Genomic DNA, 25,758 nt, shown 5'->3' with positions numbered 1-25,758 from the left:
TAAACAAATAACGTAACCAACACCTTATTGCTTGCTGAGGGAGTTTTATTAAAAACGAACGTTTTCGATCCACTTAACGGATCATCATCAGGTTCGAATATATGAAAATGGAATACATCATAAATGGAACAATAAGTTCAAAAATTCAAAAATATCAATAAACTGATAACATATTAATTAATATGAATAAAAATAAATTGTAAACGATACCAAATAATAAATAATATACTACAACGACTAAACATTAATACTATGTTTCCTTTAAATCAATTAAATATCATATTTCAGATGATGCGCTACTTGTAAGCTTTTTAACGGCAAATTTCCAAGCCGAGGGAAGACCTTCCGCATCCCTAGCATTAATGCATCCGTCTTTAAGTTTGCTCCTGTATATCTCCATTTTTTCGGCTGTCCTCGCCAAAGTTGGTGAGTGTACTTGCCTCACGACTTCCGCTTCCTCCCATCCAACCAGGGATCCTTGGGCCTGCGCCATCTTTGCCAATATTGTCGTATTAGATCCTTTTCTAGCATCATACTTGTGTTCCCTAATCCTTACCCCGAGGTTTCTGGTAGTAACTCCTACGTAATCTTTTTTTTATTCCTAATAGCTGGTTCTCGTAGGGAACCTTGTAAACACCTGCCTTATCCTCTTTTTTAATAACCCCTTTATCGTTTCTAAGAATTTTATATAAGTTGGGAGCTCTTTTCAAAATCACCTTTGAATCTTTAACGCTTGCAATTTCCTTCATAATTCCTCCTAAATATTTGTTGAATGTAAATTTTGTGTACTTAGATGGACCTTGTCTGGAGCCTTTATCATTATTCTTCTCAAATTTTTTAACAATACCCGTTATAATATTTCTCTTATATCCTAAGGCTTCTGCTAACTGTGTGATCCTTTCGATCTCAGTAACCCAGTCTATAACGTTGTCGCAGTATAGAAATGATCCGTTGTCGCAGTATAGATGATGATCCGTTAAGTGGATCGAAAACGTTCGTTTTTAATAAAACTCCCTCAGCAAGCAATAAGGTGTTGGTTACGTTATTTGTTTATTTTTGCTGGGTATGATTGTATTCAACATCTTTTAATGTTTTTTATACTACTACAGATTTTTAAAGATTTAAATTTAGAATAACAATTACATTTACGTAATTCTACTTATTACTTTTGTTTATTTAACAATAACGTTTACGTTATTTGTTTATTTTTGCTGGGTATGATTGTATTCAACATCTTTTAATGTTTTTTATACTACTACAGTTTTTTAAAGATTTAAATTTATTTTCACATTGAAGTGCTGTTACAGAATAGCCATAGCTTTTAAAGCTATTGGCTATTTTTTCCCACACTTGTTTTTTTTTTAAAATAAGGAGACGAAAATATGCTTTCATTTATTTTATATTCATCAAGAAGCAAGTGTGTGGTTTCATCATTCCAATTAAATGTGGCAGACTGACTTCCAGGAGTTGCATCTGTTCTTTGTCTTATGTTTGGATCAACTGAAAACAAATAATTTAATTATATTTANAAATAATTTATTTTTTTATTTTATACGAACAAAATATATTGAAAAATATAAAAACAATAAAAAATTATACTTCAGAAGTTAATTTAGTATCAAAAACGTAAAATATTTGAGTAGCCCAAGACATAGCTGAAGATTGCAGCGCCACAGCACTGGCGAAAATTTAAATTTGCCGACTGGAATTCTTTCAGATGATTGACTTTCAGATAATCGACACTCTACTGTATACTGAATTTTTTGAGATGAGGAATAAATTCAAATTAAACTTTTCTTAACCTCGTTAATAATCCAAATGGACATCCATTAGTCAGATAATGAATCCCAGATGTAACATCAGAAAGAAAAATTGGATACACAGACATTCATTTTACAACTAAAGATTTATTATTATTTAGAACCATTATGTCTAGCTTTCTATTCTGACTTTGAGAATAAAAATTTGGTTAGAGTGTTTATAATCTTAACCCATTGCTATTTTTTTAACCAGTCCAAATAAAAACATGTTCCAATACTTGACTACCAAATCACAGAAAGTACATTGGTATCATTAGATATTTATTTACAGATTAAATTTGTGAAAATGAATTGTAGCATAATAAATGTGCCATCTCTAGAACTTGAATGTCTTATCACCATCTCACATAAGTCCCAAGATGGGGCTTATGTGAGATGGTGATAAGACATTGAGCACGATTTCACATTCGTAAAAGTTTTGATCGTTGCTTACAAAAAACTGATCCAAGTGATTTTTGACATTGTCATTTCAAGTAAATGTCTTACAGTTAACAAAAATTTGTATAGACCGGAACAAGTAATAATCTGAGTGTGCTCGATCTGGCGAATATGGTCGTTGTGATAGCACATCCCATCTAAGTTATAACAGTTTCTGACCAGTTACCAAACTTGTGTGAAATTTGACGTTATCGTGGTAAAACACTACACCTGTTTTGTTGATCAATTCTGGACGCCTTTTCTATTTGATGATATTACTCAATTTGTTTACTCGATGGCAGTACACTTTCGAATCAATTGTTAAATTGTCTGATAAAAGCTCCAAAAAAAATTTCCTTGAAATCCCACCAAAGAGAGCATCTCTCTTTAAGAACATGTGGAACCCATATATCAAGCTTTGAAACAAAACCAATTTGTTTCAAGTAATCATAAACAGTTCAATTTGACAAATTTAATCTCTTAGTGATTTCATGTGGTGTTATTCGGCAGTTTGCTTCAATCGTTACCTTTATTTTGTTTTCATTGGCTTCAACTGGCCATCCAGAACGTGGCACATCTTCAATATTGAAATTGCCAGAACGAAATTTTGTAAACCAGTTTTGGCACTGTCGTTCTGTCAATACATCATCTCCATACATGTACCACAATTTTTTCCTTGCTTGAACGGCATTTTGATTTTTTGGTAATAAAAAAGCAAAATATTCCGAAAATGATGCTTTCGATCTTCCATGTTTGATGGGACACAAAAAATAAACAATTGCACAAAATCAAACAAAATTTTTTACATGTAAGAATTAAAATACTAGCTGTCAAAATATATAATGATAATACAGTTTGGAATGAAAATGACTGGAAAAATATGACTAATCCGTCTAGTGGTAAAAAAAACGAACTTACTTTCTGAACAACCTAATATATACAAATTCATGACAAGTTGCTGTTAGTATTGAAAAACATGTAAAGTTCACCATTATTATCAAATATATATACTTGATTATACAATAAGAAACAATAAATAAGTAAAATAATCAGCAACTTGCCAATCAGAGAGAAATACTTGACATTAAAAGTGTCATTGATAGCAAAGTACAAGCAATAAAGGAAATTCAAAGTATGCTAAGCACATACAATTTATATGACAAAATGTATGATCCTTGGTAACAATTATTAGAAAGAATTAAGATCATTAAATTATAAATTTTCTTCTATAAACAAGCATTCACTATTATCAGGACTTATTATACTGGCTTAACAGACAATACAGAGTTTCACAGAAAAAAAATTTTTTTAAATTAAATATTAAATAAAAATTGTTTTCTGTGAAACTCATTATACTGCCTTAACAGACAATACAAAGTCCTGATAATAGTGAATGCTTGTTTATAGAAGAAAATTTATAATTTAGTAAGAAAAGGACATTGAGGCATTTTAATTAAACTAAGATCATTAATTAAAATTATACAATAAGTAAATATTATACAACGATATTCATTTTACAGTTCCAAAATACAAATGTCAGATCACAATCTCCAGACACTGGTTAATTCTTGTTGTGAAGTAGCCTTGCATATCACTGTATTATGTAGTTAGTTCTTTGTTGGAATTTAGTTTTTTCTCTTAGATACACTGGGCAAGTTTTATCCATTGTGTTGTGACAATTCTGTACTGTGTTTTCTCTTACGCAGTTAACACACTTCGATTTGTTTTGACAATCTTTATATAAATGATTTCCGTTACAATGGCTACACACATTTTCTTTTAAAGAACAATTTTTCACAAAATATCCAAATGATAAACAGCGATGGCACTGTGTTATAGGGGGAAAGTCAAAGACAGGACAGGTTGTCCAAAGAAGATGGATTTTTCTTGCTTTTATCATATTTTCTCTAATTTGTGGAGATACTTCAAGAATCCAGGAAATATCATTTTCATTTTTTTTTGGTTAAGTGGAAACCTTATGTTAATGTTTTCAACAAAAGTGCATTCAGTATAGGTGAGAAAAATGTACAGGTTTTGCTCAAAAATGTCTAAAGCAAGATCCTCTTTATTAAAGGTTTTCAGAACGGAAGCAATTTTGACTAATGGTGGTCTCTTTTTTGGCAAATGTTATATTAAACCTGGAATTTGTTCAACGTTCTCTTTAAAGTAGTTTAACTCATTCTTATGGTGATAAGACAACTTGAATGCAAGATCCTCCCTCGCCACCTCCCCAACATCATTTTATATAGGATATACTGTACAGTACATAGATGACATAATCATTCTATGCAGGACAACTCCAGACATCTCAGCCTTTGTTGACTCCATTAACGACAAACCGTATGGCTTGACTGTGGAAATCGATCAAGTGCACTCTACGGAGGTCCAGTTCCTTGACATCAACATTAAAATTGAAGGGTCGGCAATCCATACCAAGATGTACCGTAAACCAGGATCGGGTCTTGTGACCCAAATCAGTATAAAATTGCAGCCTATAATACCTTAATTAGGAAAGCGCACACTCACTCATCCATTCAACAAGCTCTCCATGCAAACTGAGATGTACTCATTGTATAGCCAGTGACCATGGGTACCCCAAGCTTGCCCTTAAATTAATCTACAGATTTCACCGCTCCCAAGATGCACTGCAAGTCCACTCCCATGATGAAGAAAGGATCCCAATCACTTACAACCCACATCTCAAATCACTATATATCAAGATATCTAAGAAGTGCCACATTCGCATTTCATACAGAAGATGTCCAACTGTATTTGACATTCTTTGTAACGTTTGTTTAAGTTTTGAAAGGACGTTTGTTTAAGTTATGGCAATGCAACAGTTGAACAATCTGCCTAGGGGGATGCTTTTCCAGGAGGTCTTTCTAAGGGAAACTGGCCCCTATTTAGGTATTACAGACGTGGAGAAAACCCGGAAAACTCCACATGGCCAGCCCGTCTGAGCAAGACGTGAACCTATGACTGAACTTTCAGTGTTCAGGGAACGAAGACTGCTTGGCCACTGGTGGGCCACAGAAAGGACATTACTAACCAGGACAGACTCCCCAGAGTTTACAGTATCCCAATTAAGGATCACAGATGCAATAAGAGAACTCATTTACATAGGCTCTACGAAGTGCTCCTTGGGGGGTTAGAATGAAAGAGTACATCGCTGACATACAGCACGAGAGGACCACCACTGCTCTTGCCGTTTACGTCAGTGATCCAGACATAGAACCAGATTTTAACCAGGCAAAAGTCATCCTCACCTCACCATACACAGAACATCTAAGATGGTTGGAGGCCATTTATATCTACAGATCTAGCCTCAACAACACTTGTATTAACCACAAAGACCTATAAATCTCATCAATTGCTACCAGCTAGAGTGCGCGTGCTCAGTGGAACATCATCAAGAAACACATATTCAAATTTCAAATCATGTTCTTATTTAATTGCATTCCAACGGAAATTCACTTTCACCTGAAGAACTGTTTATGGTTCAAAAATGTTTGTGGAAAACTGGTTTTTTTTTCTTTGTTGTTTGAGTTTCACACTGGTAACAGGCTTTGAGGTATGTAAATAACTTCACTCTAGTGTTGGTTAGTGTTGATTTATTCTATTTATTTATCTTTCAATAATGCAGTTTTGTGTGTGTGCATAAATTCATTATTTTTCATACTTGGTATCCAAGGAATGTTTAGTAACAAAAATAACCTGTCTGGATTAATGAATACTGATTTTATACATTGAAATTAGGAAATTCTTAATTAACTTAACATTGGTATCTCATGATGATAGTCAAATACATGGTGAATCAAACAGTAAAGACAATTTTGAAATTAACATGTAACTGCAAGGCAAAACAGCTGATGCAATTCAAACATTCATATTAGACGATGATTGGGTTAGTCACATGGTACCAGAAGGACAAAAACATGACTCTCCACTGCACAATTACACCATTGACAAACAACATGCCATAGTTTATTTTTTTTGGACAGAGGTAGGTAGTGAAACCTGTTAAAGTTTACTGTTAGATGGTAATTCAGATGGGGAGTGCAAGCACTGTGAATCAACAAAAAATTTACAAGCAGGTAGACTTATTCAAAGTCAGAAGAACAAGCCCATGAACATCACACATACCATCTTGCATCAAGAGGGCAAATGTCTTGATCAAAGAAGACTGATGAGTAACATTGACATGTATTGCTGCACGCTTGGGTGTCAGTTATGGATCTATACAAGCCATAGTGTATGATGGCTTGGGGTTCTGTAATATTTGCACAAGGTTGAGTTCACAAACAGCATTCTGATGAACACAAGCAACAATGTGTCAAGGTTGCAACCCAGTTCCTGAAATGCTACATAGAAGATGCAAGTATCTTGGAAAGAACTGTTATGGATAATGAGACATGGGTTCATCATTAAGAACTAAAGAACGAGAGAAAAGATTGGAGTGTAAACATCACTCTTTGCTAGCAAAGAGATGATATTCTGGTGTATTTTAAGGAACCTGGGCAAACAGTCAACAATGGAAATTATTGTGATTTGCTATATAACAGACTGAAATCCACAAGTTGTAGCAAATGAAGAGGACTGCTGTCCAAAATTTGCACCAAGACAGTGCATGTCCCATGCAGCAGCAGCAGCAGCATAGCAATGGTAGAGACAGTACACCAGCTTGAGTTTGAACTGCTTCCACACTCTTATTATAGCTCATTTGAGGGAGTGTGCTGTGATTTCAGGTTTACCTCTGACAACAATATAAGATGCTGTGCAGATGTGGCTTCAGGGGCAGCCAAAAATCTTTTTGAGAGGAATTCAAAAGTTAGTTCAGCAATACAGGTGCATTGCCCTGCAAGGGGAGTATGTAGAAAAAGATGATGTAATTTGTACACAATTATTGGTATTAAATGTGTTAAAAGGTTTTTGTCTTTACTTTTTGATTCACCATCATAATTTACTTCTCTAGTCCCAGATTTGTTTGTAATTAATTTGCAAATACCCCTAATTAATTAATTACAATCAGAGGTATTCACAATCCACTGCTTTTAAGAAAGCAAGTATTGGCAAGAAATGTCATGAAAGCATCATTTCTCTTGATCACAACTTCGTTAGTATGGGTTCTATGGCAAAAGTCATCAGCTTAAAGAAAACCTGCCTTGAAGGATGTTCACCAATTATAGAAATCCATCAGCAGAGGAATAAGTCTTATTTTTAAACTCAGAAATGGCACAAAATAATTCTCATAAAAGACAGTAATGTTGATCAATAAAATGTCCAATAAAGATGAAGCAAAAATCGCAACATTCATAGATGACAGTGTCAAAAACTTTTTAGGTTTGTTACTTCCCCAAATTGTCCAGCCTACATGCATGCTCAAATTCATCACTTTGGATAATTTGGCTTTTCTAAAAGCAAACAGTTTCCATTGTGAATATCTCTATTGACTTGGCCAAATTTTATTATCCATTTTAATTTTGACATTTTTTTTGCTTTTAAAATATTCTTATGTTTGTATTCATAATCAAGAATCGAGAGATAGAGTTAGGAATGCCTATTGTTTAAGTTCTAACAAAAGTAATTGGCTAACTTCTCATTCTTGATCCTTTGTTGCAAATACATCTTTTAATAAATAACGTAACCAACACCTTATTGCTTGCTGAGGGAGTTTTATTAAAAACGAACGTTTTCGATCCACTTAACGGATCATCATCAGGTTCGAATATATGAAAATGGAATACATCATAAATGGAACAATAAGTTCAAAAATTCAAAAATATCAATAAACTGATAACATATTAATTAATATGAATAAAAATAAATTGTAAACGATACCAAATAATAAATAATATACTACAACGACTAAACATTAATACTAAGTTTCCTTTAAATCAAATAAATATCATATTTCAGTTGATGCGCTACTTGTAAGCTTTTTAACGGCAAATTTCCAAGCCGAGGGAAGACCTTCCGCATCCCTAGCATTAATGCATCCTTCTTTAAGTTTGCTCCTGTATATCTCCATTTTTTCGGCCGTCCTCGCCAAAGTTGGTGAGTGTACTTGTCTCACGACTTCCGCTTCCTCCCATCCAACCAGGGATCCTTGGGCCTGCGCCATCTGGGCCAATATTGTTGTATTAGACCCTTTTCTAGCATCATATTTGTGTTCTCTAATCCTTACCCCGAGGTTTCTGGTAGTAACTCCTACGTAATCTTTTTTTATTCCTAATAGCTGGTTCTCGTAGGGAATCTTGTAAACACCTGCCTTATCTTCTTTTTTAATAACCCCTTTATCGTTTCTAAGAATTTTATATAAATTGGGAGCTCTTTTCAAAATCACCGTTGAATCTTTAACGCTTGCAATTTCCTTCATAATTCCTCCTAAATATTTGTTGAATGTAAATTTTGTGTACTTAGATGGACCTTGTCTGGAGCCTTTATCATTATTCTTCTCAAATTTTTTAACAATACCCGTTATAATATTTCTCTTATATCCTAAGGCTTCTGCTAACTGTGTGATCCTTTCGTTGTCGCAGTATAGAAATGATCCGTTGTCGCAGTATAGATGATGATCCGTTAAGTGGATCGAAAACGTTCGTTTTTAATAAAACTCCCTCAGCAAGCAATAAGGTGTTGGTTACGTTATTTGTTTATTTTTGCTGGGTATGATTGTATTCAACATCTTTTAATGTTTTTTATACTACTACAGATTTTTAAAGATTTAAATTTAGAATATATTATTAACTATTACATAATTTTAAAATACAGTATATTTAATTTTTGTGTTATTATTTAATATAATCTCTTATATTATATTATTATTATTTTTTTTTTTATAGCTTTGGACTGAGTAACAGATTCGATACGGAATTCCCCGCGGCTCTTTCGGCCAAGGTAATGTAACTCTTAAAATTTTAATGGATTTTAAATACTGCCTCTCACTTCTTACAATCTTGCCAGGTGGCCCCCGAAGAATACAAAGCAACCATCACCAGAATCAACAGCGTCCTGAGGAAGACGCTACCCGTCAACGTCAAATGGTTGTTCTGTGGATGCCTGTGTTGTTGCTGCACTCTGGGATGCTCTCTTTGGCCGGTCATCTGCCTGAGCAAACGGGTAAGTTAATTTAGCAGTGTAGTCAATGCAACTTTGCCCATTCATTTAGGGATGTTTTGGGAGAATTTCAGACTCCAATGAGTTTAATCATTTTCTATATACAGTAAGAACCCACTTAATGCAGGGGATGCGTTCCTAGACGACATAACACTAAGCGAAACAGCATTAAATGAGACCATTTTAACATAGAGTAAATAGGGAAAGGGGAACATGTGACCAAAAATTAACAAATTTTACTGTATTTTAAGTTCTATTATTATGCAAATTAATATAAAAATATGTTAAATAACACGTAAACATATGCACACAGAAATGTAAAGTTCATTTTTTGTGACAAAGGTCCTGGCTTTTCTGAAATTCTTATTTTTTGCAATAAAGTCGTGTAGTTTCATTTGTTGACTTTTTTTTTCTTTCCATAAGCAAATGTCAACAGTGGAAGATTGCATCCAAAACACCTCGTTTTTCTTTTGCACCCCTTTCAAAATCTGGATCATTCGCTACAATTTGATCAACAGTTTCATTTATCATTACCAAACTTTTACTAAAGAAATCTGTAGCAAGTTATTTGGGTTCTTTGTTTTCAGAATCTATTTTCCAGTTCTACATGAATTCCTTGTTCTGCCAGTTCTTGAAGTCATCATTGGTAAGGCTCTTACCAGAAACCTGCAGTAACTCCCCGACATCCTGCTCGTCTACATCTCTTGTATTGATTAAGTTGGCAATTTTGTCAACCTAACGATACAGTGATAGGCTCTTCTCGATGAGAATCTTTGGATACCTTCCATAACTTCTTCCACATTCCATTCATTCATGCATTTATCAGTTAATTCTTGCCAAGCCAAGCCAATATTTCCTATGGCATCCATAATGTTATATTTTTTCCAAAATTGCACAAAACAATCATAGATTTAAGGGAAGTACAGCACTACAAAGAATTGCCACCTTTTGCTGATTGGTTCGTGTTTGGGAATAATCGTATTATATACGAATCAATGAAATACTGCGTTAATTTGAATCAGTGTAAATTTTGAGCATTTTTTAGGTGTCAAGCAGACCGCATTATATTGAATCAGTGTTAAGCAGTGTCTTACTGTACATACATAATCCAAACAAAGTGAGCAGCATACAAAAGGAGACTACAATCCTACAAATCATCAAAGTTGCCAAATGGATATTTGGCAACTTTGTCCAGACACACTCATGCCTATTCTAGCATACTACTTCACATTTTCTCTTTCTGACTTGACACTTTGTTCTTTCAGATACTCATTTACTTGTTCCAACCAAGACTTTCTTGGTCTTCCTCTATCATGTTTCCCATCCATCTTTCCCATGTACACTCTCTTCAACAATTGTTCTCCTTTCATTTTCTCAATGTGGCCAAACCATTGTAGACTTATTTACTCACCTTTTTGAACCATTCTCCCTTTAATCCCACATTCCTCCAGCACATATTTCTCTCCTCATTGTGCCACACATTCCACTCAAATACCTCATTTCATGTGCAGTAATGGAACCCCTGTGACTCTTCTGCCATACCAAAATTTGGTTACCATACTTGAGCATGAGCACCCCAACACTCCCATACACATGCTTCTTTGGATGTCCTTTTATCCCTTGCAAATTTACTTATTGCACCCATCACCTGTGCTCCCACAGATAGATGGTAAAATCACCAGAGTTTACCGTTATTCCATTCGTATTTATCATGCTTTCCAAATAAACACATTCACTTGTTTCAGTTGTTCACTATCCGGCTCAATCATGCAGTCCGTTTCTGTTTGAACACAAAGGTGAACAATCACTTTATACTATGCTGCAAATGAATGTGAGTAAAACTATTCCTTGCATGCCTCTTCAAGATTAGACACAAGTGTCCAAAGCTCTTCCTGTCATTTGCATACAGCAGACAAGACATGTTCATTTCCAATTCTCATTCCAAACTTTGGCATTCTGGATCTCCTTATGCACATATCCACAAAAACATCAAACCACCACAGGGACGTAACACACCCTCCTCAATCGCGAATCACTCAGACACTTTGCCATCTACACATACATACTTGACATGAGAGAGCAGCAATGTACAAAAACAGCAAACTAGTTTACCTCTCACTCCATAATTACGTAATACTTGCCCTATTCATTTGCTCTATCATATGCTTTTTCTAGATCTGCAAACACTTTTTTACCCACATTCAAACATTTCTCCGCAATGCAAAGATCTAAATCTAATCTAAGCACCCCTTCCCTTTCGTAAATCCACATCAGATTTGCAGTCTGCTTTTCGGCTCCATTCTACGGAAGTGCAAATTTAGAAATCCAAGCCTGTTCCCGTAACGTTTGAAACATCAAATTAATATTTCCCGAAAATATCATGCATTCAGAAGTTCAGAATTATTTAATCACTAAATATAAAATTCAAATTACAAAATTAGAGGACAAACCAGTTTTATATAAGCTTTCACTTCTAACATTTGAAGGAAACTGTCAACGTGGATATCTTTACCACTTGTGCAACTGTAATAAGTTGTATCACATATTGAAACATACAGTGAGCTATCTAATCTGGCTGTTTATCTAATTAATTAATTAATAATGTACAAAAGTAAACTTAAGTCAAAATTCCTAAATAGTAAGTTATTGCTTACCATCCTTTTTGAGAATTGAATGATGCCAGATGGGATAACTAGAAATGGATTAGAAACCATGCGTCATGAAGCATTATGTTTCTAAATACCTCACATTAAATTAGATACCATATATTAAGGTCAAGTAAAGCTTTCTGTGAAGATAAATTTTTACAGGACAGTTTTGTTTGTATCTTTAGAAACAAATTTAGGTGTACCACAAACAGTCCATTGCATTTGTAATTTGAATTTTTGCATAATACCGCCTACCTTCGACGTAACGGAAAAAGCGAGGTTTCAATAATCCTGTTTGGCTCTCTGTAAACTCTGACCCACACCACTTTGAATAAATGGCAGTAACACATTTATGAGAAGAAAAGCCATAGGCAGAAACTTCTGTAAATATATTATAGCTAAAATATTTAAGGGTTAATTTCTTCCGTTACCTTTTCTCCATATTTAAGGGTTATTTCCCAAAATTGTGGTAAAAATTTCCTTTAATTCTCAGGTATCTTTCTTTTATTTGTAGACTAAACACTCGATTGAGAAAGTATTAGATTGGGAGAATAGTCATCTTTATCATAAGGTAAATACTAATTACAAATATAAAAGAAATCAACAATTTTTTAAAAAATATAGAAATTGTTTCTTTTGCAGTTGGGATTACACTGGAGGCTCGGCAAACAGCGTTGCGACACAAACAGCATGATGGAATACGTAAGTATCTGTTTGGGATACCTTTTTTGTGATGGGACCGGAGGATGTCTGTAGCTTCTGATGCAATGATCTAATCCGTAGGTCTTGTACGTGGAATTTCTTCCGAAAATGCCCATCCACCATCCAGACTAGATGGCGGGAGGATCGGATGTCGCTCATCTTCCAGGACCGCGCCGTGGCCTCGGACGTCGGGCCCGCGGCGCGGCCACACCCGGTGATATGTACATAGCTATTTTGCAGCGTCGCCGCACTCGTCTAAACCGCAGCGGGAGGTTCGTTCCGTCCCTCCGTCGAAAGGGCGGCGCCTTCCCGATTGTTCACTTTAGCCAAAGACAATCTCTGTAAGATAGATAGCATTTTTGTCTCTTCACCTCGTCCCCAGTGTTTTAACGTTCTTGTCACCTTACGTCCCAATATTAGCAACTTTTAAACTTTCCACGTTTAGAATTTATAGTTTTATTAAGCCCATGTGCATAACCACACGTTAAAGAAAACAAACAAACAAAAAATTATTTTGCTAATTCGATGCTAGTTGCTATATATCGAGTCTCCATTTTTCCTCATCACATATTATTCTTCTAACTGCTACTCTCGTAAGTCTATTCTCTCGACACGTGTCTTTCATCGCATATCCGAAAGTGTAAAATAGGTACGGTGTTCGTAATTAGAATAGTTATTTTGTGTAAAGAAGCAACGGCACGCGGACGGTTCTGTATAGTACGACACTATTTTAAATTTGGCCAACCGTGCGTACCGCTCGGCATCATCATTGTCGTGCCCGACGAGATCTAAATAAGTGCAAAACAAGATTCCTAAAAAGCTAAGACAATTAATGCACAAGAGTTATTTTTGTTTTGTCTCGTTTGAGAATTGCACGTCTTAGTCGTTCGCCGGGAACGAGACATTTGAAGTTTTTCTTTATCGCAGTCAATTCAGTTTTCGAATGACTTCCTCTCATTTGGCGCAAATTTATTTTTTGTGTTGCACATTAATCAAAGTGCCTTCAATCTCACTACTTTGATTTACAACCGAAAGCCGAAGCGGAAAATCATCGAACATTTTGTCGAATCTGTTATACCACTTTTATTTTGCAAGATTATATATAAAGTTACATTTATATGTTTCATCTCAGGTTATTAAATTATTTCATTCTCTTGAAATTTGTGCATTTATTTAATTTCAAAAAATATTACATATTCTCGTATAAAATGTCATTACAAAAATTACTCCTAAATTACTTTGGTCCCCAGAAATCCATGTTTTGCAATGGAATGCAGTTCAATTTTCTTACTTTTGCCCCATCTTCATCTTCTGATCTGCCTGTTTCAATCCGATCCAGGTGTTCAACTTCTGGGCTCTCAGTCTTGACCAGATCACATGATCTCTGAGCCCGAGTATCTGGGCTGCACAGAGGGCTGCACCGTCAGGATTCAGGATGGTTGGACAACCCAGACCTCGAGAATAGGAGGAAAATCATAAAGGTGCTCTTAATACTAACTATATTTTATTATTATTATTATACCTACCTGAAGGCAAACGGAGGGAAGACCAGACATCCTCTCTTCCCCAGTCGGCGGTGAGGGGCGGACAGTTAATGACTGGAAAAGTCGCATTTCCCGAAGTCACTGGTCCCAACCCATTACTCCTGCCGGCAACTGCTACAAACACTGTGGGAATCCCTTCTCCTGGAACAAAATTCCTGTCAATACTATTCTTTTTTTTTATAAACCAAAAGAATCAAACCTACCTTCGTACTGAGAAAGTATATTCAGTGTCTCGTCAGTTCCCTTGTGAGCAGAGGTAACTCTCAGTTCGTACGGAATGCCTAGTTTTTGGCAGTGCTTGCCAATTTTCTCGCAATGTTCTGCGTCCGAGGGTGATCCCATTAAAATGACCACTTGTGATGTTGGTTTAGGTGTTAATTTCTTTAATTTTAAATTTAAATTAGTTTAAAGAGTAAGATAAACTTTGTGTAAAAGTTTGGGTTTTTTTTAACCTACATCTAATTGTTCGGCCACCCATGTAAAATTCTTTTTCACTTGATCTAAATCTTTGGGCGTCACTTCTTGGAGATTTCTATATACCTGTTTGTCGACCATCAACCTTTTGTCGCCAGATGGCCAGAGACGCCAAGAATCACTGTCGATGACATCCGCGAGAACAATTTCGCCTGAAAAAATAAATCAAGTGGCAAAACAAAAATGCTTTAACACTCTATCATCAATTCTGCAAAGCAGTCTTACCAGTCGAGGGAATCACTCCGTATTCGACCTTCATGTCGACGAGACTACAATTCAGACTGGACCAGGCCTTTTCCAGCACCTCAAAGACCGTGGCCGTGGTCTTCAGCATGATATCCACCTCGTCTGGACCCAAGACCACGCCACCTACCCGGAGTCCGGCCGAAATCAGCTGTTCTGTGGACCACTGTGGATCATGGTTTGCGTCATCCTGGGAGACCGAAGAGAGATTAGCTTCGGGCTCTTACAAAACTTATAACACGAGTTAGCTTACCTTAAAAAACGTTTCCAATTTTGGCGGACAAAAGCGATAACCTTCCGGCACCCCAACATTTCTTTTCAGGAAAGAGCCAGTTGCTATTCTCCTGGTAACCCATTCTATGGGTACCATCTCACAGTACCGGGCAACAAAAGAAGTATCATTTAATCTTCTGACAAAATGTGTTTTCACACCTGTTTAAAAATAAAAGAAACATTTCAATGGCAGGAATCTGAAGTAAGGCTGCATTTATGCAGACACAAGAAATGACAGAGCACCAAGCAAACCAAACTCTCTTTACTTGCATTCGTTTAAAACTAGACTAGAAGGTCCTATGAATTTTACAGTGGAGTAGTTTTTGCTTATTTCTTTCTTTTTTTATTATTATTGATGGCCTCCACAGTTTTTCCAGTTTCTTGGACTATTTTTTTTTATTATTTGACAGATTGTAGACCTGTTCTGTTGTCATTATTGCATGGAAATGAGGCCACCAAACTACAGTACCAATCCAGAGAGGAGATAAAATTACAGAGAAAGTTCAACAGTTTGGACGGTTATCAAGAACAAGGGAAACCAATGCATTTCTTGTGTGTTACAGGCAAGAACTCCATTTTCCTCTTCTGCATAAACTACATTGCTGGTGCGATATTCCGATAACAACAGTTCAGATTTTGTTTTTCCCTTTTCTCGTGCATGCATAAATGCAGCCAAAGAAATTTGGAACGCACTGTACACCGACAACACTAGACTAATTATGAATACACTTTGGACTCGTCGAAACAAAACTATTTCTCCAAAAATTAGTTACATACCACATTCTCAGAATTATGAAAGATATAATGACCTAAAATATTTTGAACCATACAAAAAAATTAACTGTAATTTTTGTAAATAAATTTAATAAAGGAGTAGCATAGAACCATTGCCTCAAACTGCCTAACCAGTAATTTTATTTGGTTGCATTATCATACAGTGGACATATAAAGTAGGCTGTTAATGTATCAATGTAGACTTATGCCAAATTGCATGTCAATCCTAGGGTCCCTCTACAGGATATAAGTAAGTATATATACTTTACATACTTACATATGTCAAGTACATATTTAGCCCGTGCTGTATTATTTCATATATTAACAGATACAAATCAAATGGGTCTTGCTTTAGAAGCATATTAATCATTACTAATCTTCAAAATATAAAATACCACACATGGCACAATATTTGGGATGAAAATTAAATAAAATAAAGAATGTAATGCAATACGTACACCACGGGAAACCAAAGCCAGATAAAACTGTAACGTGGTAACAGACCAACAAAAACTCTGCTTACAATAAAATATAAAAATTTATTTAAGGGACACAACTCTACTTTCCAAAAAATAATGTAAAATCTACGACGACAAAGGTACGAGTGCCAAATCTCGTTAATAATAGTTTTAAGTGTTTAATAAATAGAATGGTCTTTCTACGCAGTATTATACAGTCGGCATCAAAATTATACACACACCCAACTTTTTTCAATAACAAAACATACTAATATTAACAATTGTTGTAATGTACAGTAGAGTGTCGTTTATCCGAATCAATTGGGGACTGGGGTTGTTCGGATAACCGATTATGTACAAAAAAATGTATTAACCCATCCCATTCTGAAATTTTTCTCCATTGAATTTTCGTTGATGTTAAGCCTAACATAAACTTTTTAAAATAATAATTGTGGCTATTGTATTGTTAAAAATTATTTCTTTATTTTGTACAAACGAAATAAATGTTAGAAAGTTGTGTATGTGAACTTTGTCTTTGTGATCGTCGCACCCTCCCCTCTGCTATGTGTGGGGTCTGTTGAGTTATGTTCATCAAGGGAGTTGTACTCTGGTCCAGTATAGTTTAGTTTGGAATGTGTGCTGTGGTCTAACGGACATCGCTTTCTAGTTCTCTCCATTTTTTTTGTGTTACCTTCGCCATTACCCTTCATTATATCCAAACCCTGTCATGGTAGCAGAGCGTGGTTGGTTTAAGGGTTTAATGATCGAGGTTTACCATACGAAAAACATCTAATTGGAGATTCAAGTAAGTGATATATACTTGTTTGCTTACGAAAGGCATAACCCGTCTGAACAAAGAGCAACGCCATGAATAGTGTGGGGACACAGCATGTAGATAAACTCGATGATGGCAACTACGAATCGTGGAAGCTACAAATGCGTAGCATACTTGTTTGCAATGAACTTTGGTCGTACGTAAATGGATCCATAGAAAAACNTGCTCCCAAAAAAAAAAAAATTATCAAATGATAAGTTTCAGTGTATACGCAGACTCCGGGCACACCGATAGAGAGGGTGTTAGAAAGTTGTGTATGTGAACTTTGTCTTTGTGATCGTCGCACCCTCCCCTCTGCTATGTGTGGGGTCTGTTGAGTTATGTTCGTCAAGGGAGTTGTACTCTGGTCCAGTATAGTTTAGTTTGGAATGTGTGCTGTGGTCTAACGGACATCGCTTTCTCCATTTTTTTTTTCTCTCCATTTTTTTGTGTTACCTTCGACATTACCCTTCATTATATCCAAACCCTAATTACATTGAAAAATATAAAAACAATAAAAAATTATACTTCAAAAGTTAATTTAGTATCAAAAATGTAAAATATTTGAGTAGCCCAAAACATAGGCAAAGATTGTAGCACCACAGCACTAGCAAAAATTTAAATTTGCCAACTGGAATTCTTTTTCGGATAAACGACGATCTACTGTATTTATTATGTTGTTTACATCATCAATTTAAACATTTTCTGAAATTTTTAGGGCTATCTGACAATTACAAAAAAAAATTATCACAGATTTTCAATTTTTCATTGTTTCAAAAGTATAAACACATGAACACTAAAAAACGATTTGTCTCAATACTTTGTAGTCCATCATTTGGTTTATAATTCATTCAAATATTCTATCAGGCACACGTTTTACTAGTTTTTGAAGTTGTTCTTGTTTAATATTTTCCCAACAATCCACGATAGCTAATTTCAGTTCATTTACAGTGCCGTATTGTTTGTTTTGGCCCTAAACGAGACAATTTGTAATGCCCCAAACATTCTTTATCGGGTTCGTATTGGGGCTCCACGACGGGCAATCGACTATATTAATTTTTTTCCAACAAACCAACTTTTAGCCGACTTTGAAGCACGAACGGTAGCATTATCCTGTCGGAATTGCCAGTTTCTCACCCAATAAGCGATCCGAGTTATTAAATTTGGATACAACAGTTCTCAATACTTTACCAAATTCATTCCACCTTCTATAAATATAATGTCAGTTTTACCCCCATCCAAATCCTGCCTATGCCATCACAGAACCCCCATCTTACCATCTGCTCATTCCGACTTCTTTCTTCCTCAAATCGTGCCAGTACTATAACTGCAGGTTCATCCAAATTCATTTTTTTTTTTTTTAGCTCAAGAGACTTTGTTTCCACTCCTCTTTCCACGTCACCTTTGGCCCACTTTAACACATTTCTCATGGCACACGTAGATCAATTTACAGCTGCCAAAATTTGTCTTAGAGATCGTCCTGCTTCTTTGTCGGTAAATTTCACTTATTTCCAATTCTGATGATGTTTTTCCACCACGTATTGTTTTAAATCACAAAAAACCATTTAAAATTGGCATCACCTTTGTAATAATGAATGATACTACCTTCTGGTGACAACTAATTAAACCAATAATTAATAAAAAAAAAAAAATTATCATACTAATTTTCTGCANACCACGTATTGTTTTAAATCACAAAAAACCATTTAAAATTGGCATCACCTTTGTAATAATGAATGATACTACCTTCTGGTGACAACTAATTAAACCAATAATTAATAAAAAAAAAAAAATTATCATACTAATTTTCTGCACCCATGTTTATTCTTTTGAAAAAATTAAACCATTGAAAATCGGTGATAACTTTTTTGTAATTTTTAGGAATATCTGACAATGTTTACTGTGTTGTTTAAACCATCAATTTAATGTATTTATTATATTAGTATTGTCATTAAAAAACTTGGGTGTGTTTACAATTTTGAAATGGACTGTATATTCTAGGTGGCAATAATTTTTAAAATTATCCTTCTGTCGTTATTTCGCGAAGTCGGTAGAATAGAATAAAATAACTCGTCTTAAGACACAAAAAGTGGCTTAATTAGCAACGTAGAAACGGTAAGGGGTTACCTTCCTATCTCGCCACATCCCGCAACAAAATTAAATAAAGCCGGCCCAAACCGAAATATAAGTTTCTTACCCACTGCGTTCAGAAATTCGAAAATCTTGCAGTTGGTGGCGGTGGAAATCTTGGCTTTTCCCTCCAGGTCGTGGGCCCTGGTTCCGTCCCCGGCGGTGATCCGGTCCTTGGACACCAGGACCACCCGATCGGCATCGTCCTTGATCCTGTAGACGATCTTGGTCTTTCCTTCGATCACCACTTCGCCTAATTCGACGCCTAGGAAAAATAATCCGGCATTAAAACCGTAGTGTAAATTACGGTACAATATATTAAAACGTTTTATTCCTTAAAGCACTTATAGAATTAATTTAAATAATTAAACACGAAAGCTAATGTGGAATCGGATGCAAAGGATTTATATTTGTGTGTTTGGATCTCGACACTTATCCTAGGCAACAGATGATCCTAGATAGAAAACAGGTTGCAAGTGGTAGGAACATTACTTTAAAAAACGGGAGGTAAATAGCGACATCCGTTAATTAGCATCGAGTGTCTTTACTACATTCCATCTAGTGTAACGAGATATCGCATTTGCGATACGTTTCGAATAACACGTTGTTTGGGTTAAATCCACCAATTAAATAAACATTTGCGAAATTCAGTCATTTAATTTTTTCCACGCGAATTTAACTGCATTCTTCCTACCAAACACGCTACGTTACAAAGTTCGACGTTTTTTATGTACAGTACGTCAGCGGACTTTACACCCCAACAAACACGAGTAACGTCGACCTTGGGCCTCGATATAACGTTTCGCCATCCTTAAAACGTAACGTCGTTTGCGCGTGGTTATAAAAAAAAAGTAAGTAAACAACAAATTAAAAGGAGCAAAGACGAGGAAGAAACTTACCGCCAGCCATTGTCGCAGCACGTGTTCGACGAAACGCCCCCTGCCGTAATTGTAACTTCCGCAGAAAAAAAATAGGCGTCGAAAGCCGGCCGAGGGAATTTTCGGATGTTTGGACGAGCGAGAGTAAAGCGGCTTACGTAGCGGAAAACGATGTGTATATCGTCGACAAAGGAGGTTGTTTAATTAAATGCCCGTAGAGTTACGTAAGATGGTGTGATATTCTTGCGCGTCCTTATCTGGCGATTTCGTAAATGCTCCGATTATATTGAGTAATTTTAAGTCGATTGAGCCCGAGGACGATCGGACGAATCGGCGGAATCTTTAAAAAAAAAACAATAAAGAGAAACTCCCTCCTCCAAAAACGCAAAATGTGCGGCGCTCGATTTTAATTCCTCTTCCCGAAAACCTTCCAAAAATTTATTATTATTATAATGGAGAGGTGCGAAAGCGAATTGGACCAGCTCCAGGAGAACTGCGGCCTGTTCGGGTGCGTGGCCAGCGGAGAATGGCCCACCAATTTGGATATTTCGCACATCATCGTTCTCGGTTTGGTCGGATTGCAACACAGGTGAGTTTTTTCCTTGGCCTTCTATAATTTAAGTTCCGTTTTACCGATTAAATTAATAACGACGCTCGAATCGTTTTATTCTTTGGCTTAGTTTTGATATAATTAGAGAGAGGCGAAAGCCGATTGGAAACAAAACTTCTGTATAAAAACGCTTCAAAGAAAAAAAAAATTCATTTTCTTCGGTGTCTTCCTGTTGACGCTCGGCGGCGCTGCTTAATCTAGGCGATTAAAATTCAAGGATATATTTTTTTTTTCTTCTTGAACTTTCGGATAAATTTATTATCGTTTTAGATAATTGCTTGATATTCGATAATTTTATTAAAATTGCAAAACTTTCTTATCTTTTACTCTTGTTCCGTCGGATTAAATCGCTTTTAAAATTCAAATCGCATTTTTATTTCTATAGACATCCCGTAAACCCCCATTTATTCAAGTTAGCACGCGCTTTTGCATTTTATTAATCAATAAACGTTTCTAGACGTGCCGCATTCCATTTAAACGAAGAGTCCGAATTCGATTTCCGTCGAATTGTTTACAGCAAACTCCGAACGAGAAAAGGCCGGTCTTTACCGCTATCTAAAGCAAATTACCCGCCATTTTTCTAAAAACCCGAATAATCGCCGTCTTCGGAGGAGTATTCGACAGGAATCGTATAAAAACAGCTTCGAAATAATATACAATGGCTCTTTGTTTACGAATCGATCGATCGAGATCGCAATTCTCGTACCTCGATGAAGCGTCGCCGCCTCCTGCCCGGTTATGATTTTCAAGGCCTTATATTGACGTTAATTAAACGAAACTGAAAGAAAATTAATTATATTTGACACGAAATTATCTTAAAATTAAGGTCATAAATTCAGAACTTAAATTTCTATATCGTCTAGAAACTAAGTGTGTAAAGTCGTGGGTTCGGTTCTCGCATACATTTCTACCAGACGTGTATTTAAATGCGTATAACCGACAACAAACGAGTATACTCTCTAGGAGGCAGCCACAATATATAATTAAACATTAATAAAAACCACAGATTTCTATAATCATCGCCAAAGAAAGGTTCGAATCCTCGACTTTTGTATGATTTTATTTCGTACGTAGCGTATATTAAACACTAAACTTTAAATTTTTACGAATTAGCGTAATGAAACGGATGCCGTCGTACGTCGATACAAATCCTAGAGTAAATCTAAATTAAAATTTCGTTAGATTTGTATAAACTTTTAATAGAACTAAATGAAAAATTCTTTAAAGTATCTTCTTGTTGCTAAGTGTTTTCTTCTAAAGATCAATTATTCGGATAGGCGCTAGGCGTGAGAGGTTTTATCTAAAAATATTTGTTTACATTAATTATACGGGAGTAAACGAGTGATCTAAATATTATATAAATATTTTTGTATTTTAATCGTTGCTTTCTTTGTTGCAGAGGTCAAGAGAGTGCGGGTGTCGCCACTGCCAAAGGAGATAACACCAAAACCATATCCATATCCCGCGGCATGGGATTGGTCAGCGGCGTGTTTAAGGAAGAAGACATGGTCAAATTGAAAGGAAATTTGGGTTTAGGACACACGAGATACTCGACGCACGGCGGTTCGGAACACGAGAACGCTCAACCTTTCGTGGTACACACCAAACACGGTCTGTTGGCCGTGGCGCATAATGGAGAATTAGTAAATGCGCCGTCTCTCAGAAGAAGCGTAGGATTTTTTTATATTTTCGGGTCTTTTTATATAATTACGGTGTTTACGGTGTAGATAAGCGCAATCGGGATCGACGGTGATAAAATTTCGCGCGTCACGGGAGCGATATCGACCGAAGGTTCAACAATTGCGTCAGAGTTTAATAAACACGATAATCGTGTGTTAAATAAGCAAAATTATCGATCATTTAGCATTGGATAAGCTAAAAAAAATTATTCAAAATTTCACTAATTATCGCTTACCACACGTAAATTTACAGTATACAGTACTTTCACAATTAAAATGTATACTTACCGGCGATTGGCTATGAGTAAATAACGAAGTCGAGATTTCTGCAATTAAAAATAGGCTTTTAATGCTTCTTTTAATCTAAAAAATTAGACAAAATCAGGAAATAAAAAATTACATCCTTATCCGAATTTTAATTTAAAAAATTGTTACTTTCTATGAGAATTACTATATTTTTTAAACTTAAAATATACTTGGATAAATTAAATTCTTTTTTCTGTCGTTACATTAATTAGTAGAACTTTTACTAATTAAAATTACCTAGAGAACATTTTCCAATAAATTGCCGAACCACCGAACACTAGTTATAACAGTAGTTGGTCGCGGGTTCGCACCCGACCAACGGAACGACCGCGTGGAGTCTACCGAATTTTCTTCGCGTGTTTAATACCTAAATAAAGGTCGGTTGCCAGTAGTACCCCAGAGAATAACCGAAACTCCGACACTAATGCCGTGTACTTTTCTAGATTTTAGAAAAAGGAGTCGGCCTGTCCACGGGATCGGACAGCGAACTGCTGACGCAGATCCTAAGCATGCCGCCCCCCGAGGGAGAGCCGGACGGTCCCGACTGGCCCGCCAGGATAAGGCAGGTCATGACCCTGACGCCCATAGCCTACTCTCTGCTGATGATGTACCATGACACCATGTACGCGGTCAGGGATCCGTACGGCAACAGGCCTCTGTGTCTGGGGGTCTTGGTTCCCCCCGGAGAATTGGCCAGTGAGTGCAATTCGAAATATGTATATATATATATATTTTTTTTTTACGCACGACACTAGCATCTATTGTTTTATTCCTTCAGAAAGCAGTACGGAGGAGATCGACGGTTGGGTGGTTTCTTCGGAATCCTGTTCTTTTCCTTCCGTTTCCGCAAAACTACTGAGGGAAGTGGAACCGGGAGAAATCGTGGAAATCACCAAATTCGGGCCCCGCTCTTTGGGAATAGTCGGAAGGCCCGACAACGACTCGCCGGCCTTTTGTATATTCGAATACGTATATTTCGCCCGGCCCGACAGTTTTCTGGAAGGTAAGTGTCCGAAATCCATAGATTCCAAACTGGATTTTAAAGATTCAACTTTTTGTGTCCGTCGTCGACAGGTCAAATGGTGTACAGAGTGCGAGAAGAATGCGGTAGGCAATTGGCCAGAGAGGCACCCGTGGAAGCGGACATGGTCAGCACCATACCGGAATCGGCAACACCCGCGGCTCTAGGATTTTCACACGAGGTAAACCTTCTCATTTTCTTGCCCCCGGTTATTCTCTTAATTAAGTTTTAAGCGCTAAAACTCTTGCAGAGCGGAATTCCCTACGTAGAGGTCCTGTGTAAGAACAGATACGTGGGTCGTACCTTCATCCAACCCAGCAATCGACTGAGGCAGTTGGCGGTGGCCAAGAAATTCGGACCCCTCAGCGATAACTTCAGAGGAAAGAGGGTAATCCTGTGCGACGATTCGATAGTCAGGGGCAACACGGTGGGAGCCATCATTCGAATGTTGAAAGAAGCCGGAGCGAAAGAGGTAAGATTAACTAACACGCGCGGTTTTTATGCGGTGCCATTTTAAATTTTAATTACATTGTCAGGTACACATCAGAATCGCTTCCCCTCCTCTGCATTATCCGTGTTACATGGGCATCAACATCCCCACTAAAGAGGAGCTGATCGCTAACAAACTGAACGCCGGACAACTAGCCAAGTCGCTGGGTGCCAGCAGCCTGGTCTATCTTTCGGTAGAAGGCCTGGTGACGGCGGTACAGAGGAAAATCAAGAAAGACAACGGAAGGCCAATAGGGCATTGTACCGCCTGTCTGACCGGAAAGTATCCCGTCGACCTGGAATGGTAACGCGCGCCCGAACCGCATTTCCTTTTGTTACTTACTTAAAATTGTGATATTTATGAGGAAGTGGGTTCGTCCGTGCGAAATAAATACATTCCTCCTGTACTTCCCTGTACATTTAATCTATCGGATAATATAGATTGTTAAAGCAATAATATATTAATTTACCAGTAATCTTGTAAAATATCTCCAAATTTCGCTTTGTATTGTCGTAAAACGGAAAACTGCATCACGTGATTACCTGGACGTACTTTCCTCCGTCATCTCTTTTCCGAGGAGACGATGCAATTAAAAAATCCGAAGAATAAAAAAATTGATTTTTCTATTATAACAAAAATTAGAATAAACTAACACGAAACGAGTGACAACCATTATTCCGGACTCTGTTTTTCTCTCCTACCCTTCAGCCAGAAACCGGACGATTACTACAGGCGATAATTCGAACAGAACGAGTTGCTTAACTTTCCCGGCAACATTTGGTGGAGTCGTGTGTTATCATAGTTAAAAATATACGTTTTTACTAAAATAATATAAAATGGCAAAAAGGTTGATTTTGTGAGTAGCGATTTTTTAAGAAATTAAGGTTTTATAAAAAGTTGTAAACCAGTAAAATCGTCATTAACTCCGACCCCACCCTCGACCTTTAACCAAAATTTAACGGCATCGATCTCATAAACCTCCCGGGCAAATTTTCAGAATTTTTCGACAAAACGCACGGGACTAATTTAGCTTCAAACACACACACACACAAACATCAATACATACAGGAAAACCCCCATTTTCCGCATTTCTCCATGTTTCGAGGTGTCCCAAGTCTAAAAATTTAAAAATCTCGTGGGCCATTTTTGACCCATGGCCATCCACACACACACACACACACTCTCTCTCTCTGTTACATATAAGAGAGTGAAAAGTAAAAATCAATTTCCAAATATAATAAAATCATCAAAACTGCGGACGGTATCGGCCTTGACGATTTTAATTGGATACGGCCCGCGGGCTGCCAGATTGCCACCCGCTTTATAGCATTGGTTAACTGTAAAGAAGCGTGCTTTTTTCT

The 25,758-nt window shown here is 36.6% G+C and overlaps 3 protein-coding genes across 3 annotated transcripts in view; 2 read left to right on the top strand and 1 right to left on the bottom strand.

Moving 5' to 3' along the window:
* Positions 1–13,863, top strand: part of LOC111642221 (cysteine-rich hydrophobic domain-containing protein 2-like) — a 38,507-nt gene extending 24,644 nt beyond the window's left edge. Inside the window, exons 2-6 of the mRNA XM_023388526.1 lie at positions 9,080–9,134; positions 9,201–9,356; positions 12,516–12,572; positions 12,644–12,703; positions 12,785–13,863. Coding sequence (XP_023244294.1) covers positions 9,080–9,134; positions 9,201–9,356; positions 12,516–12,572; positions 12,644–12,703; positions 12,785–12,835 — 379 coding nt within the window. The 3' untranslated portion in view covers positions 12,836–13,863. The remainder of the gene's footprint in view (positions 1–9,079; positions 9,135–9,200; positions 9,357–12,515; positions 12,573–12,643; positions 12,704–12,784) is intronic.
* On the bottom strand, positions 13,772–20,524 carry LOC111642214 (multifunctional protein ADE2-like). Its single transcript, XM_023388514.1, has 8 exons — positions 20,313–20,524; positions 19,481–19,678; positions 15,218–15,396; positions 14,947–15,154; positions 14,704–14,873; positions 14,451–14,628; positions 14,230–14,388; positions 13,772–14,157 (listed from the first exon to the last, which is right to left on the bottom strand). The coding sequence occupies exons 1-8, from the start codon at positions 20,320–20,322 to the stop codon at positions 13,991–13,993; spliced, it is 1,269 nt and encodes a 422-aa protein (XP_023244282.1). The 5' UTR covers positions 20,323–20,524; the 3' UTR covers positions 13,772–13,990.
* An 18-nt stretch (positions 20,525–20,542) lies between these two features.
* LOC111642205 (amidophosphoribosyltransferase-like) lies at positions 20,543–25,072 on the top strand. Its single transcript, XM_023388505.1, has 7 exons — positions 20,543–20,880; positions 22,301–22,571; positions 23,330–23,582; positions 23,665–23,889; positions 23,961–24,088; positions 24,158–24,379; positions 24,444–25,072. The coding sequence occupies exons 1-7, from the start codon at positions 20,744–20,746 to the stop codon at positions 24,702–24,704; spliced, it is 1,497 nt and encodes a 498-aa protein (XP_023244273.1). The 5' UTR covers positions 20,543–20,743; the 3' UTR covers positions 24,705–25,072.
* Positions 25,073–25,758: the final 686 nt, after the last annotated feature.

The sequence above is a fragment of the Centruroides sculpturatus genome, unplaced genomic scaffold (genome assembly GCF_000671375.1).
Source record: "Centruroides sculpturatus isolate CEXI.00-Female unplaced genomic scaffold, Cexi_2.0 scaffold130, whole genome shotgun sequence".
Taxonomy (NCBI): domain Eukaryota; kingdom Metazoa; phylum Arthropoda; class Arachnida; order Scorpiones; family Buthidae; genus Centruroides; species Centruroides sculpturatus.
This window is presented reverse-complemented; position numbering and strand designations above follow the sequence as displayed.

What these genes read in the sequence shown, in the direction of transcription:
- LOC111642214 (XM_023388514.1), bottom strand. An exon ending in CGAATTTCTGAACGCAGTGG is followed by an intron (nt 15,397 to 19,480) that starts GTAAGAAACTTA and finishes ATTTTTAAACAG; the next exon opens with GTGTGAAAACACATTTTGTC. An exon ending in TATACTTTCTCAGTACGAAG is followed by an intron (nt 14,389 to 14,450) that starts GTAGGTTTGATT and finishes ATTTTGTTCCAG; the next exon opens with GAGAAGGGATTCCCACAGTG.
- LOC111642205 (XM_023388505.1), top strand. Translation starts at nt 20,744, where the DNA reads ATGGAGAGGTGCGAAAGCGAATTGGACCAGCTCCAGGAGAACTGCGGC. An exon ending in CGCCGTCTCTCAGAAGAAGC is followed by an intron (nt 22,572 to 23,329) that starts GTAGGATTTTTT and finishes GTACTTTTCTAG; the next exon opens with ATTTTAGAAAAAGGAGTCGG. An exon ending in CTCTAGGATTTTCACACGAG is followed by an intron (nt 24,089 to 24,157) that starts GTAAACCTTCTC and finishes AAACTCTTGCAG; the next exon opens with AGCGGAATTCCCTACGTAGA.